The 14,145-nt window shown below is 36.3% G+C and overlaps 1 protein-coding gene across 1 annotated transcript in view; it reads right to left on the bottom strand.

Moving 5' to 3' along the window:
• Positions 1-11,907, bottom strand: part of LOC306885024 (neurexophilin-1-like) — a 32,616-nt gene extending 20,709 nt beyond the window's left edge. Inside the window, exon 1 of the mRNA XM_079441334.1 lies at positions 11,534-11,907. Within this exon, the coding sequence (XP_079297460.1) occupies positions 11,534-11,587 (54 nt within the window). The 5' untranslated portion in view covers positions 11,588-11,907. The remainder of the gene's footprint in view (positions 1-11,533) is intronic.
• Positions 11,908-14,145: the final 2,238 nt, after the last annotated feature.

Below are 14,145 nucleotides of genomic sequence, written 5' to 3'. Positions count from 1 at the left end.
ATTGTCTTTAATTGCATGTGTAAAAAATGTTGCATTGATTTGAAACCTCTTAATTTGTTTTATGGAATTCATAAAAGTGATATAATTTTAATTTACGGGGGGAACCGACCCTTTTTAGATTCATATGATTTCTCAGATTCTGCAATGTAGCACCTACAATACATTATGAAAGCATGTTAAAGCAGAGGAGATGCCACCTCACAGAACATGACAGTTGAATTAGGCTGTGAATATAACATTGATGTGAAAGAGAAATTAGTAAAAAAAAAAAATCATACTAGATAGGAACATATTGTTTCTCTCACCTATCTTATCATTTTTGCTGTTGTCTATGTTGTTCCCTGTGGTGATTGCTACATTTTTACAAGCTCTTAATATATCTGTGTGTGTGTGCGTGTGTGTCTGTCTGTGTCAAGTGGAGATTATGAGACTAATTTCAGAAACCTCCTTCTGGGTTATCCACTGCTCTGATTACTATGTATTACTTGCTGAGACTCACTGTCCCGTTGCTCTAATGCACTTTCACAGACTAATAACACATCAAAGTAAAACCCTGAAGATACTCCATTTCCTATACCAGAGGATATCACTGGATTCTCAGTGTGTTTTATGTTTGTAAATGAGCATGTACCTGCATTTATGATCAAGCACATTTGTGCAGTTTTGCCAATCTAAAATAACGTGGGGTAAAAAAAAAAAGACTACTGAAAATAAATGTTGATGCAATGTTCGTAACATCCACGTAATAGTTAAATGCAAAAACATACATTTATTTTCTCTTTCTCTCTAGCTGTCTTACAGATACATACACATACGGATTCCACAAAAACATTAAGCAGCACAACTGTTTTCATTGATATTAATAAGAAATGTTCAAATCACCATATTAGAATGCATAAGATCATGTGACCCTGAAGACTGGAATAATGATAAATAAGACAAGTAAGCTGAAAGTAACGATTATAGTAAATGTGTAGTAACCATGTGTTTTTTATTTTTTGGCGTATTGTTTGTATGTGATTGAAGCACAATTTTACTACAAATACCTTGGTTAAACTATGGTTAGTGTAGAAACACCATGGTTAGTTTGTGGTTACCACGGTTTAACTGTAACCATGTGTTTTTTTTTTTTTTTTTGCTGTAAAACCATTGTAAAAGGTGCAGTAGGAGATCTTGGAAAATGCAAACTTTAGCTTGACAACACTGAAAGCGAACGCCCCACTCTCCCTGCAAATCACCGTCCAAAGCCACGCCTCCTGAACGCATGAATGCACACAGATTAGATGACCAGAAACAACATTGCTACAATACATCTTGTGTCATTTACCGGTGAGAAAACTTTATAGTACAGTTAGTAAAAGTACAATTCCAGGAAGGAAGGTCAGGTTGTTGATGTTTGCCTGTCATTCTCGCTCTGTCTGGAACGTGCTGATGACGTATCCTGTCTGCGCGAACAGGGTGCGCAGAGGTATGCTAATACATATGTTGACAAGCAGGTAGGAAAGTCAATAAAAATGCTCGGAACGAGCATTTTGATGGGATGAACATTTCTTGGTCCTATGACTTCCTCAGAATATATAAATACATATAAATACATTTAGACCACTTAACTGAATGATTGCTATTGGGATGTGAAGAGACTTTCAACCAGCATAACAAAAAAAAATGCTTCTGAAGACAATCACCTATTGCACCTTTAATTTGCGTAAGGGTTGTTTGAACCGAATTCAAACACACAGAAACACTTTGATTCCGTGCTTGGTTCTTAATGTATACTATAATTAGAAATGCACATCAGTAGGTTATATGCCTTGTCCTTTGTGTGTGTTTTTTTTTTTTTTTACTTTTTAGTACACTCTAAAATTGCTATATTATATATATGTGTGTGTGTGTGTGTGTGTGTGTGTGTGTGTGTATATATGTGGTGAATTCAGATAATTTGGACACTTTTTGCTATTGAGATGACTGGGAAAAATGTTCCAATTAACCTGAATTTACCCCTATATATAAAAAAGGTCAAAGGGTCAGTGTAGTGATCCATGAATGAAAAAATATCACATTTATGATAGAGCATAAGTGTAAATATCTTTCATTCTCATCTGAACTAAAGACAGAAAGGCCAAAAAGAAATATGTAAAATAAGACAGTGTGCAAAAAAATAGTGTTAAATATAAATACCTTAATTTAAAAAAAAACTTTATTTCAAAACACATTCAATTAACCAGGGAGCTTTTAGTTTTATAGTCTGAGCAATTACTTGGAAACTCTGAATAGTTTTCACATTTCTGCAGGCAAGCAGGGAACAAATGAGCAGTGGAGGGGTGAAAATGGCAGGATAACGTAAATTTAACAAGGGCTGATCACAAAAGTAACCAATTCATAGGCTATTTCTCTAAATAAAATAGGTATAACAAAAAAAACAACGAAATTTAGAAATTGAAATCTGCCAAGTTAAATAATCAAAATGATAAATGTGACCCTGGACCACAAAACCAGTCATAAGGTTATTATTTAGGAAAGTTTAATAAATAAGCTTTCCATTGATATATGGTTATAGGATAGGACAATATTTGGCCGAGATACAACTATTTGAAAATCTGGAATCTGAGGGTGCTAAATATCGAGAAAATCACCTTTAAAGTTGTTCAACTGAAGTTCTTAGCGATGCATATTAGTAATCAAAAATAGAGTTTTTGTTATATTATTTATGGTAGAAAATTTACAAAATACCTTCATGGAACATGATGATCTTTACTTAATATCCTAATGATTTTTGACATAAAAGAAAAATTTATCATTTTGGCCCATGCAATGTATTGCTGGCTATTGCTACAAATATTCCCGTGCGATTTAAGACTGATTTAGTGGTTCAGGGTCACAAATCGTCATGTCTAGATTAATAGCAAAATGTTGCAATTGAAAGTCCCATGGCCTAATCAAAAATACCAAAGTAAAAACTGAGATTTTTGTTTTGTAATGGTTCCTGTAGCTAAGTACCAGAGATGTGTGTCCACTAAAATATACCAACATGAGCTAAAGGCACAATCTGAGCTAATGTAATACTGATTTTGAAACATTTATTGTCTTTGTTTCTGCTATAATTCAGAAAAGCAGGAGTCCTAAAACAATACAAAGACAATTGAAGAAGTCACTGAGCCTCAAATGATCCCAAAACTAATTTAAACAACTGTCTGAAATTTGATTTCGCATCACATCATGTGGTCTCGAAATGCTGTCAGAAAGACAATTACATTTTAACACAGGCTACTGTCATCTACATTTGCAGAAATAATGCCTTTTCCAGTAGAATCAAATTAAATCAACCTGAATAGAACTGAGTGACACTGAATGAAATTCAGCCGAGACGAGGGAGTAACACATATCATAACAAGCTGGATGTTCAGGTGTGTGCGGCGCTGTCAGTCAGCGCTCACACATACACACACACACGCACGCACGCACACACCTGCTCGCGCTCCGCAGCCACATCCCTCAGGAGCAGCGTAAGGAGAATCGTGCTTACCTGTCTGTCTGTGGCTGAGTGGCTGCTGCTATGGGGCCAGGCTAATGTTTTAAGTAATGGCTTTTGAGAGCTGACAGATCGCTGGTGTTCAGGCTGCTCTGGGAGAACAGAGCACATCCATCACCTCGCTATAATGCGCCCACCCTTCAGTCACTATCACGAGCACCGCTATTAGCTTCACAAAACCTGGGAAATACTTTGACAGAAATGACACCTTCACATGCCAATTAATTACAAGGATTTTTCTCTGTCTAATAAAGACGCTAGCTGAAGGATTGGAGACTGTGGGAATTACAGGTGGAATTTTCCTATTCAAGATAAGCAATGCAAAAAAAAAAGAAATCAATAAAACTTAACAGAAAAGTCAGAAAACGCTGTTAAAATATAAAACTTGAACAGTAAAAGCGGTTGCTAAAAAAATCCATTGATTTTTGCTATTTGTGCACTCTTTCTTTTACACACTTTCTCTCACACACACACACACAGAGAGAGAGAGAGAGAGATTGCCTTTCACATAGAACAGCCAGATGTTCAGTTAGTAGTGTAAATCCCAGAATAAACTGAAGTGTATGGGTAGTAGTAGAATGAAAATGTGATGAGAACAGAGATGACCATAAAATAAAATAAACTGGATTGTTCTTCATAAATAAATAAATAAAACACATTTCTAAACAGAATTAATCTTAGCTAGACACATGTTGAAAACTGTCAGACAGGAGGCCTCAGCCCCAGAATCTACTGTATTGCCTACATGCTCAAAATCTTCAGCATATCTTCTTTTTTCCTTTCAATGATTTTTCTCGATACCTCACATTGGCTGCTTGCCGACACAGGCTGAGGAATAATTGTGATTCTGAAAATCAATAGAAGTGAAATCCAGCAGGTCCCAGCCATGTAATGCAATACTGTCATTCACTGCATGAGGAGTGATAAGCGCTCTGATTGGTCTGTTCCTCTGGTTAGCAGTCATGATGCGTTCTCCTGCACTTGCCACACGCAAGGCTTCTCATCTCGTCCCTTTTTACTTTCTCCATCTAATTCTACACTTAAAAATAAGGAGTGTTGTGTAAAAAAATATTACCTATTGATTGATATCCTCAAGATAAGTAAAACTAATTCCCAGAGCAGACTTGTAACTGTGGCTCAGTTAAATAAACTAGACTGACAAACACACACACAAACAGACTGCAGTTAGTTAGCATATGCAGTGGAGTGGTGAGCCACCTAATGCAAAGCAGCTGAACCGGGCACAGAGTGTAGCTTTGTGTCAAGTTTATTGGATTTATTTCCATATAGTACAGAAATTGCATCCACATGCCAGTTAATTAACTTTAATAATTACAAAAAGTCAACATAAGCAACTGTAATGTCCAAACTAAATCTTCTCTTGCATTTGAATTAGCTTAAGCTGTAGCACTGCACATCTTTCCAAACAAAGATCATTTGCATATGAACTTGATTTTGTTTGGTTGTTTTAAGTGTTTACTAATGTTCAAAACTTTAGGGTTTAAATTTGTTTAATGTTTTTATAATAAAAATCTCTTGGGCTCACCAAGGCTGCATTTATTTGATCCAAAATACAGTAATATTATGAAATATTACAGCAATTTAAAATAACTATTTTCCATTTAAATGTATGGTAAATGTAATTTATTGCTGTAATGGCAAAGCTAAATTTTCAGCCGTCATTTCTCCAGTGTCACATGATCCTTCAGATATCATTATAATATGCTGTTCTGCTTAAGAAACATTTATTAGTAGTAATTTTGAACCAGTTGTGAGGTTATAAAAGTCATAAATGTCTCTTTTGATCAATTTAATGTATCCTTGCTCAATAATAATATAAACTAAAAAAAAAAACCTTCAAAACAAAAACCTTTTATTTTCTGTATATATAGATGGTAAAAATTGTGATGAAATTAATTGGCTTCACTGCAGAAAATTAAAGATTTCCTGACCACAAGGAGAAAGTTGGAGCAAATGTTAATAAAAAATTAAGGAGAAATGCCGCAAATAGCATGCAATATCATGTTCAGTACGCGTAAATAAAAAGTTACACTTACACCCCTGATATTTCAATAAAATGCTCAGTATTTATATCATCGACACTCATTCTACCCTCAAACGCATCTTGAACTTGTGACAGTGCTCCACCTGTAGGCAAAGACAGGTAATTCCTTTAAAAGACAGTAATTGTCCATAAATACAAGCAGTAGATAATGAGTACTGGTTGTCATCTTACAACAAAAAGGGTCATTTTATCATCTGATATGCAATCACAGGAGGAGAAAGACACTGTCTGCAGCTGAGCTGTTGTTCCTGCTTTACTGTTCATAAAACAGCCAGACTCAACACGCTTTTATATAACCTGAAAACATCTCTTGTTTTGCCATGCCTCAATTCAGCGGCACAGCTATAAATCTGCTTCTCTTTTCTTTGAGAAACGATGGCAGACGTACATCCAAACACAGTCTGGAAGTGCTTTTGGTGTAATCCATGACTATTGTTGTCTGACTGACGTTTATGGCTCAGAGATTTCTCTTTCATCTCTCTAATTCCAGACTCTTTAACGCATGAAAGAAACTTCAGAGACCCACAGCATTTTAAGATATAACGGAGGTAGACTGGGGTTATCTGGTCCGTCCTGACTCTCCGCAGGCTATGCATGGAGCATTAAGAAATGTTTCTTTCAGCAGACCACACAGCTCCACGGGGATGCGATTGGGGAGGATGCTTCTATATATAGTGAGAAGGAAAAACAGCCCATTGAGGTTCAGGTCAGTCTGGGGTATAATTTTCCAGATCCAATGCCCTTCTGAAGTTACGTCCAAAGCTGACCTATGACCTGTGTGGGTGACTGAAATTCAGGAGCAGTTTGTGGAGAGAAGAACGGAGACTGTGGTAATAAATCAAACCAACCTTGTCCTGTCTCCACCCCGTGATGTGTTCTTAGCTTGACACTGAGTGCACGTGTGTATGTGTGTGTGTGTGTGTGTGTTGGGTCAGAAGAGGGACTAGTTTAAAAGTAAAATGTGCTAAAGCCTGTGCAGGGCTATACACAGGTCAGGATGGACACTTAAAGGACACGTCTGTGGACAAATAAAGAGCACACTAATGCTAATTAACAAAAACATGACTGTATTTTGAATGGATGTCAGTGGAAGACAGGTGTAAGACAGGCGTAAGTATAATAGTTAAACTGTAAAGTGTAAGTTAAACTGCTTTTGCGAGGAAACAGGTTATCAAATAATGAATAGACAGCCATTAAACATTCCCCTTTGTTTGACTGTTCTTAGAGTTTATACCAAAAAAAAAAATTGCTGCAAAAAAAAATAAATAAATAAAAAATCCTCCAAAATAGAGCAGCTTTTCTCCAAAAAGATTCAAGATTTATACACACACACACACACACACATAAAAATATAAAATACACATTTTACTTTATATTTACTAAGATTTTTATTTTTTATATTTTTTGAGGATGGGTTCCTTTTCAATTCATGAATTGGAGTTTGAATTAAATTGGCCACGCCTCACAGAAAGTTACACTGGAATTTAAATTGGTAACGCATTCTCGGAAACAAAGCGTTCCTCCACCCTGATCCAATTGATCTATTAATTAATTTTTCAATTCAATTCTCATTTTTATGACAATCTACAGTATTTACCAGTCTAAAAAAAAATCAATTAAAAATATACACATAAATATAGATAGATAATGTGAACCATGTTTGAACATGGTCAGTCTTGTTTCTCAAATTCTCAGCCATTATTTCTCATCAACAGATGAGCTTTTCCATTCATTGCCGTCAAATGGCTAGCTCATCATTTTAAATAAGCAGTGGTTTGTGTCATGGTGCTTGTTGTTAGAAAGCAGTTGGCAAAGAGCAACGCCCGTGGCACAGGTTTAAACCACTTGCTGAATTAAGGTCACCTTCAGACGTCAATCCCACAAAGACAATTCATCATTCACCACCCCCGTGCTGCTATCACCACACACACAGGCATAACTACACACCCTCAAGAGTCAAAGGTCATTCCAAATCACGTTCTGACTGCCAAAAGGGTCAATCATGCAGTGTTGGTTGCATTTTGTTGCACGTTCGGCTCATCTCAGCAGTGATTACGGCACAATGTCTTCAGAAAATCCTGTTTCTCCAATTATCTGGTGCAGAACTGCTGATGGTACCATTTACCTACAGAGGTGCATTAACATAATGCAGATATCTTTATCTGCAATACGGAGGCACTTCATGAAACTCAGAGTTGGGATAAATGGACTGTGGCACTGATTTGAACACACGTCTATTAAACAGCGGATATTAGTGTGTGCGCCATGGGAGGAGGTCAGATTACATTGCTTTGCACACTAACTATACAGCCCTGGGCTCTCTCTCTCTCTCCTCCCTCTCACAGACCCCACCGCTCCTCTTCATCACTTCAGAGCTTAACATCACTCAGCCTTAACACACTTCACTGACACTAACTCACCACCCAAAAATCAAAGCCTATCCTGAAGGGGAAACATTGACAAAAATATATATCAAAACAGACGCACATTCCTTATTTCAGATTCAACCGAGAACCCAATTTTAATGCAACGAACTAGAACGGAGAAGCTGCGTTCGTAAGATAGGTCACACTTCAGTCGAGTGCTAACATGATGTTTTATCATAACAGGACAATCTTGATTGTATCACTTAAGTTCTTATTAATTTAAGGGCCTCAAGAGAGTGATTAAAGGCCGGATTTGTTTAACCAGTTTAAAGAGACTGACAGGCAGTGTGTCAAAACGTCTCCGTTGGGACCCGGGTCAGGTGACTAACGGGTGATCTAGTGGCTTCTGAAGCGTAGGTGAGGTTTAATGGACTAAGGTCTGAGGATTTTTCCTAGAACCATTTCATGGCATCTCTCCGCCGATCATTAGACACAAGAGGTTTAGCTCAGACCTTGAACATAGCTTTCCACTGGAGTCTTAAATGGAGTGGATGTAGCTGGCTGAGCAGCTTCTACAACACACTCATCAGGGTTAAAAACAGCTGAGCCGACTGAGGTTCGTTCCATCCTCAAGTGTATTAATAACAAGGTACATCTGTGCGGCTTGTGAAGATAATGAATCTGTGCATCCATACAGTTCCAAAGCACAATGTATATATGCAGTTGTCCTGGAAATGTAAAGTGCACTTAGAAGAGCACGTCTGGATGATTCATGTGTACAGTTTCCAAAAGCTGCAACTTTTTTCTAGGCAATGTGGAATTTTAAATATATACCGCCCAATCGGTGCAATGCTGGATGCTAAAAATTTGATCAATGCATCAGCCCGTGCTAATAAACTCAAATATTTCATTGAAATGCATGTCATTTTAAAGAGAAAAAGAATGTAAGATCATACACTAAAAATGGATAATTAACTGTAAGCATGTTACTTCACCAAATATGTTCAAGAAAATATATTATATTTTAAAGAAACAATAAATATATTTTTTACTGTAAAATACTGTAAAATGTAGTAGAAGTATGGACTACCTTATAATTTGCAAAACAAATTAATTTAATATTTAAAGCAACTAGTTTTGAGTATAATCATTTTGAGTATATGTCATTATTTAAAGACTTAGTTTCTTATTTTTTTTCAGCTAGGAGTGTTGTGTGTTGTTTAGTTTATATCCATTGCATTATTTTATGGTCACGTGTGTTACTCTCTGATAGGGTTTCGTGTTTGTGCTGTGTTATAGCAATTGCTGGAGAGACCAATTATTTAACTTTAAGTTATCACGTGACCTTAAAGTGCCCATCTGTATTATTATTATTATTATTATTATTATTATTAACAGTAGCAAACGAATTTTAACTCAAACAGTTTAGCACCTTATATAATTTTAAACGCATCTGTATATAGTTAATTACTGTAAAATATCGTATATGTATTTTTTTTTACAATAAAGTTCCAGCAACAGCCTGTTTTACGGTACATTTATTTATTTTACAGTGCATTTTTTACCAGAAAAAAAAAATCTAAAGGATAGCGAAAAATACTAGGCTAATAAAAGAAATGTGTTTGCACAGATACATGTAAAGACGGGCTTGTTTAACTGGCTGGTGTCGTTCGCTCACACACAGCCGCGCTGTTCTGCTGTTATCAGGGTCAGAACGAACTGACACATACAAGAGGCTTAAACATGAAATACAGCAGCCAAGTTCAACTGTAATACTCGAAGCTGCGGACAGGCCTCGCAGCTGAGTGATTATGTCTATTGTTCTTTTATTCTAATATTTCGTTATTGAAAAGGACAACAAAGGGTCCTGTAGGCCTGTTCCTGTACACAAAACGCAAGAGAATAGCGGCACGTAGGCTACTCTAAATGAACAAATAAACGCATAAAACACTGTTGAGGAAAAGTTTTATTTTTATTTTATTTTTTAATAAAAAGTCAAGATGTAGGTAGGCTATATAAAGCAGAGTGAGTGTGAATGCTATGCGGTGGAGGTCGGGCTGCGCTGTCCATGGTCCTGAACTGCCTTATGGACACGAGGAGACTCGCACTTCATAAAATTCAGTGTGTGTTACTGTGGCCTCTATAAAACACAACACGCGGGAAATTATAAGAAAAACACATGGAGACGATCTACTGTCACTTGATAGGTAAGTGGACACAATCTGATCAAATGAAAAATAAATGCGCCTTTCAAACATGCCTGTGGCATATTTATAAAGATAAAACTTAAATCGCAAATGTTCAAATGTTCAAATCATTTGCAAATCTCATTTGTTCAGATTAAAAAAAAAAAAAAAAATACAATGAAGTTTAAATTACATGCATTTTGTTAAAATAATAAATGCACTGGAATAAATCGGCTTCACATAGCCTACTAATAATGACGAATGAGAGATAATTCATGTCGTGTAACCAGTTGTAAAAGGACTAAAATTACCCAGGATACTGACCAGGACAAACGTTATGCGTACTTTATAAGAAGAGTTGCAGTTAATGTATTATTTTACATCTGAAATTTAAGCAATAAATCAGTGTTTTGTGTTAAACATGACATTCTAACGAAAAATAAATAAATTGGAACAGTACCTGGTACAGGTGTAAAAACATTTTAAAACAACATAATCTGATATTTTTCAGATGCAGATGCTAAAATTATAATATTTTCTTAATTTAAGTGATGTTAAAAACTCAATTTTTTTTTATTATTATGTGTGTGTACATCAGTGTATGCGCGCACGGCATCTCTAAAACCATAAAAAAATAAAAAAAATAAAAAAAACAGTAATGTTTGAAATATTAATATTTATTTAATAGGCATTTAATTTACAAAACTTTAAAAAAATCCACATAAACACAACATTTTCAAAAAAAAATGCAAGATTAAAATGCAAAGCATAGATGTCGCTTTTTAATTTACATACTGTACATTTTAAATGTAATATAACATGAACAAATTGAATTGTGTGGTCACAATAGGTTTTAATTACGTTGTGGTCTATTCTCTTTTCTTGATTTATTTTCAATAAAGTGATTTATTGCCAATTTGTAGCACGTAGTTTGTTGTAGACATGGCTTGAGTGTGTATTGAACAGTGGAAATCAAAGAGACTCTCATCAGGGTGCAGGGCTGTCACTGCCGCTTCGTTCACGCAGCTATTTTCATTTGCTTTGGCGCCTCCGTGAGGCCGAACCCCGAAACGCAACTCTCGCAACTGGATGTCACCAGAAAAGGTTTTGTCTGCATGAGACGCGCTTTTAAAAATAAAATCATTGTATTTAGTAAACTCACGTGGTCCGAACATTTTTATACACAACTTAAAACGCGTTTAAAAGTCTGTAAATTACAAAAATAAAGGCATTAAAGTTTTTATATATATATATAAAGTGAAAAGCATCGCATACTGCTAAACACTCCTGTCATTCCTTAGTGCCACAGTTTCATCTGATTCTCATTTAGACACACGAGCATATTCTTCATGTAAACGAGTAATACAGGTAAAAATTAGAGACTTACCAGGTAGACAGCCGGAGTGAGGAGAAACACGGCACACCAACACGTCGCCCGCATCCTCCCTTATCTCAAACTTCCACTAATTTCCCTGCGCTGTTTCTTTTGTCTGTAAGGAACATAGATCCACTTGGTATCCGCTTTAGACCTTTAGCCTAGGCAAAAATGACACTATAGACCCCATGACCACAGAATAGGCTTTAAACTTGGACACAGATAAGGGAGGGAGAGCAAATGAACGGTTACATAGGCATTAATCCAGTCAAGGAGTGAAGCACAGTCATATTTCATTAAGATGTCATGGGAGATGGTCGCTGGTCTTGCTGCCTGGAGTGACTGCGGCGTAAGTCCTCTTAGAAACAAGGACAGAGGCTTTTCACGCGCGCGCTGTCACTCAGCTGTGGCTTTATATCGCGCGCTGAGAGCCACACGCGCCGTACTACATCCGGAGAGAAGCTCAGAGGGGGTGGGACGAGAGGAGAGCGGAAAAAAAGATTAGAGAACCGGACGAGATTGGTCCGAGAGACGACGGGATCACACGATTGCGACGACTTAAAAGAGACTCGCAGCCCACCGGAGAAGCTTTATTGCGCTAGACGACGCAGTTCGAGGAGCGCACCACAACTCTACACGGACATTATGCGCTATTGTCCTATAAAACTGAACGACCACATTGACAACCATTAACATCATTTACTCCCGATCACAAAACATTGGGTTGAAAAAAGGTCTATTTTGATAGAAAAAAAAAAAAAATAGTGACAGAATTTGCATAAAAATAAATGTAAAATAATTGTACAACACACCTTAAATTCACCTGGTTCATTTCACACCTGGTCTGTTAGTAAATGAACAATCCATGCATGTCACAAATAAATCAAAATTACACAAATAAGTCAGTATGGACCCACATGGCACATCCATCACAAAAAAATCCATTCACTCCCTTTTTTGCCAAACAATTTTTAATTTAAACTTTAGTGATTTTGCAAGCAGCTAGATCATAAAAATGTCAACTCTGATTCACAGATTAACCAAAACTTTCCAATGATGCATAAGATTGATAAAGATCAAAGATAAAAGGTCATGAAATGTTGATCTGACCTATAAGCATCACAGGTGGAATGCTATATATATATATATATATATATATATATATATATATATATATATATATATATATAAATTATATTATATTTAATTTTTTTTATTTTAAAAAGTTATGTTTATTGTATTTCTTGAGATATTTTGACAAGTCACAAGGTCTGGTTCCAACACCAAAACGATTAGGAATTCATAGTGCATTCTTTACCAAACATTTAGTGATCTAGACAACATTGCTGCTTGTTGTTGGATGGTAAAGAGGATTCAATCACATATTTTGAGGAGGCCTGAGATTAACGGCAGGCTCTCATGAATAGAGTCTAGAAATGCCCGTGTAAAAATCTATGAACCAGCAAATGCTGACGGTGTGGATTTTTTACACAGCTGTCGCTATGCATGCATGTAAAAAGAAGAAAAAAAGCAGCAGGGTCTGACTCTATAAATCTGTGGTGGTCTCATTGCTACAGCACGGTGGCAGTCTGAAGTGTCACTCAGGCAGTAACTCAGGAAGCGGCTGAAATGGGATGAGGCTGTCAATGGCTATGGTGGCCTTCAGAGTCGTAGCATGCAGCAAATCGGCCTGCAGGGATGTATCATCCAGGCCCAGCACAGCACTACAGAGATGCAGTACGGAGCATGGGTGAGAGGACATTGCTCACAACCAGCTTTTGGAGCAGAATGCAGAACATATGGCCTATTGATGTTAAAGCCCAGGGTTAATAACTTCAAATAACCCGAGAATGCTGAAGGCCACATTACTGAGGCCTGTAAATGACCTGCAGTATATGCTTGACCTCTCTGCTCACTCAAGTCCACAGGAACAGTAATTAATGACTTGAGGGCCCATTCAATGTTAAATTCATTTCTTACTCATAATTTCTGGTGATCATCTTTTGAAACAAAGCGCTTTTGTAATTTTAGCCCTTGTTGAAGTCAAGAACTTTTATTGCTGGTCTTCTGATTTTTAATTTCTTTTATATTAACAAATTAAGATGTGGAAGCCCATTTGCACCTCAGAGTATAAAAAACAAAAATATATTTGTGACTTTACATCTCAACAACACAATTTTATTTTCCATAAATGTGATTTTGCATCTCACCAATTCAACTTTATATCACAGAAATGTGACTTTATATCTCACAGTTGCAATTTTATGTCTTACAATTGATAATTTATCTCATGCAAATGCGTCTTTACATCTCACAAATGCAACTTCATATTTAACAAATGCAATTTAACATCTCCTAAATGCAAATTTACGTCTGAAAATTGTGACTTTGTATCTTGCAGATATAACTTTATATCTCTCAATTGCATTTTTACATCAATGTTGTGGCTTATTTTGCAAATGTGACTTCATATCTCATAAATGCGAAGTTACATCTCACAATTCCAATTTTACGACTTTATATCTCATAAATGTAATTTTTTAGGTCTCATAATTGCAGCATTGTATCTTGCAAATAGAACTTAATCTCCCAACTGCAATTTTTTTTTTTTATATCTCTATTGC

The sequence above is a fragment of the Barbus barbus genome (assembly GCF_936440315.1).
Source record: "Barbus barbus genome assembly, chromosome: 19".
NCBI classification, from domain to species: domain Eukaryota; kingdom Metazoa; phylum Chordata; class Actinopteri; order Cypriniformes; family Cyprinidae; genus Barbus; species Barbus barbus.
Note: the sequence above shows the minus strand (reverse complement) of the source record. Positions and strands in the feature narration are given on the sequence as shown.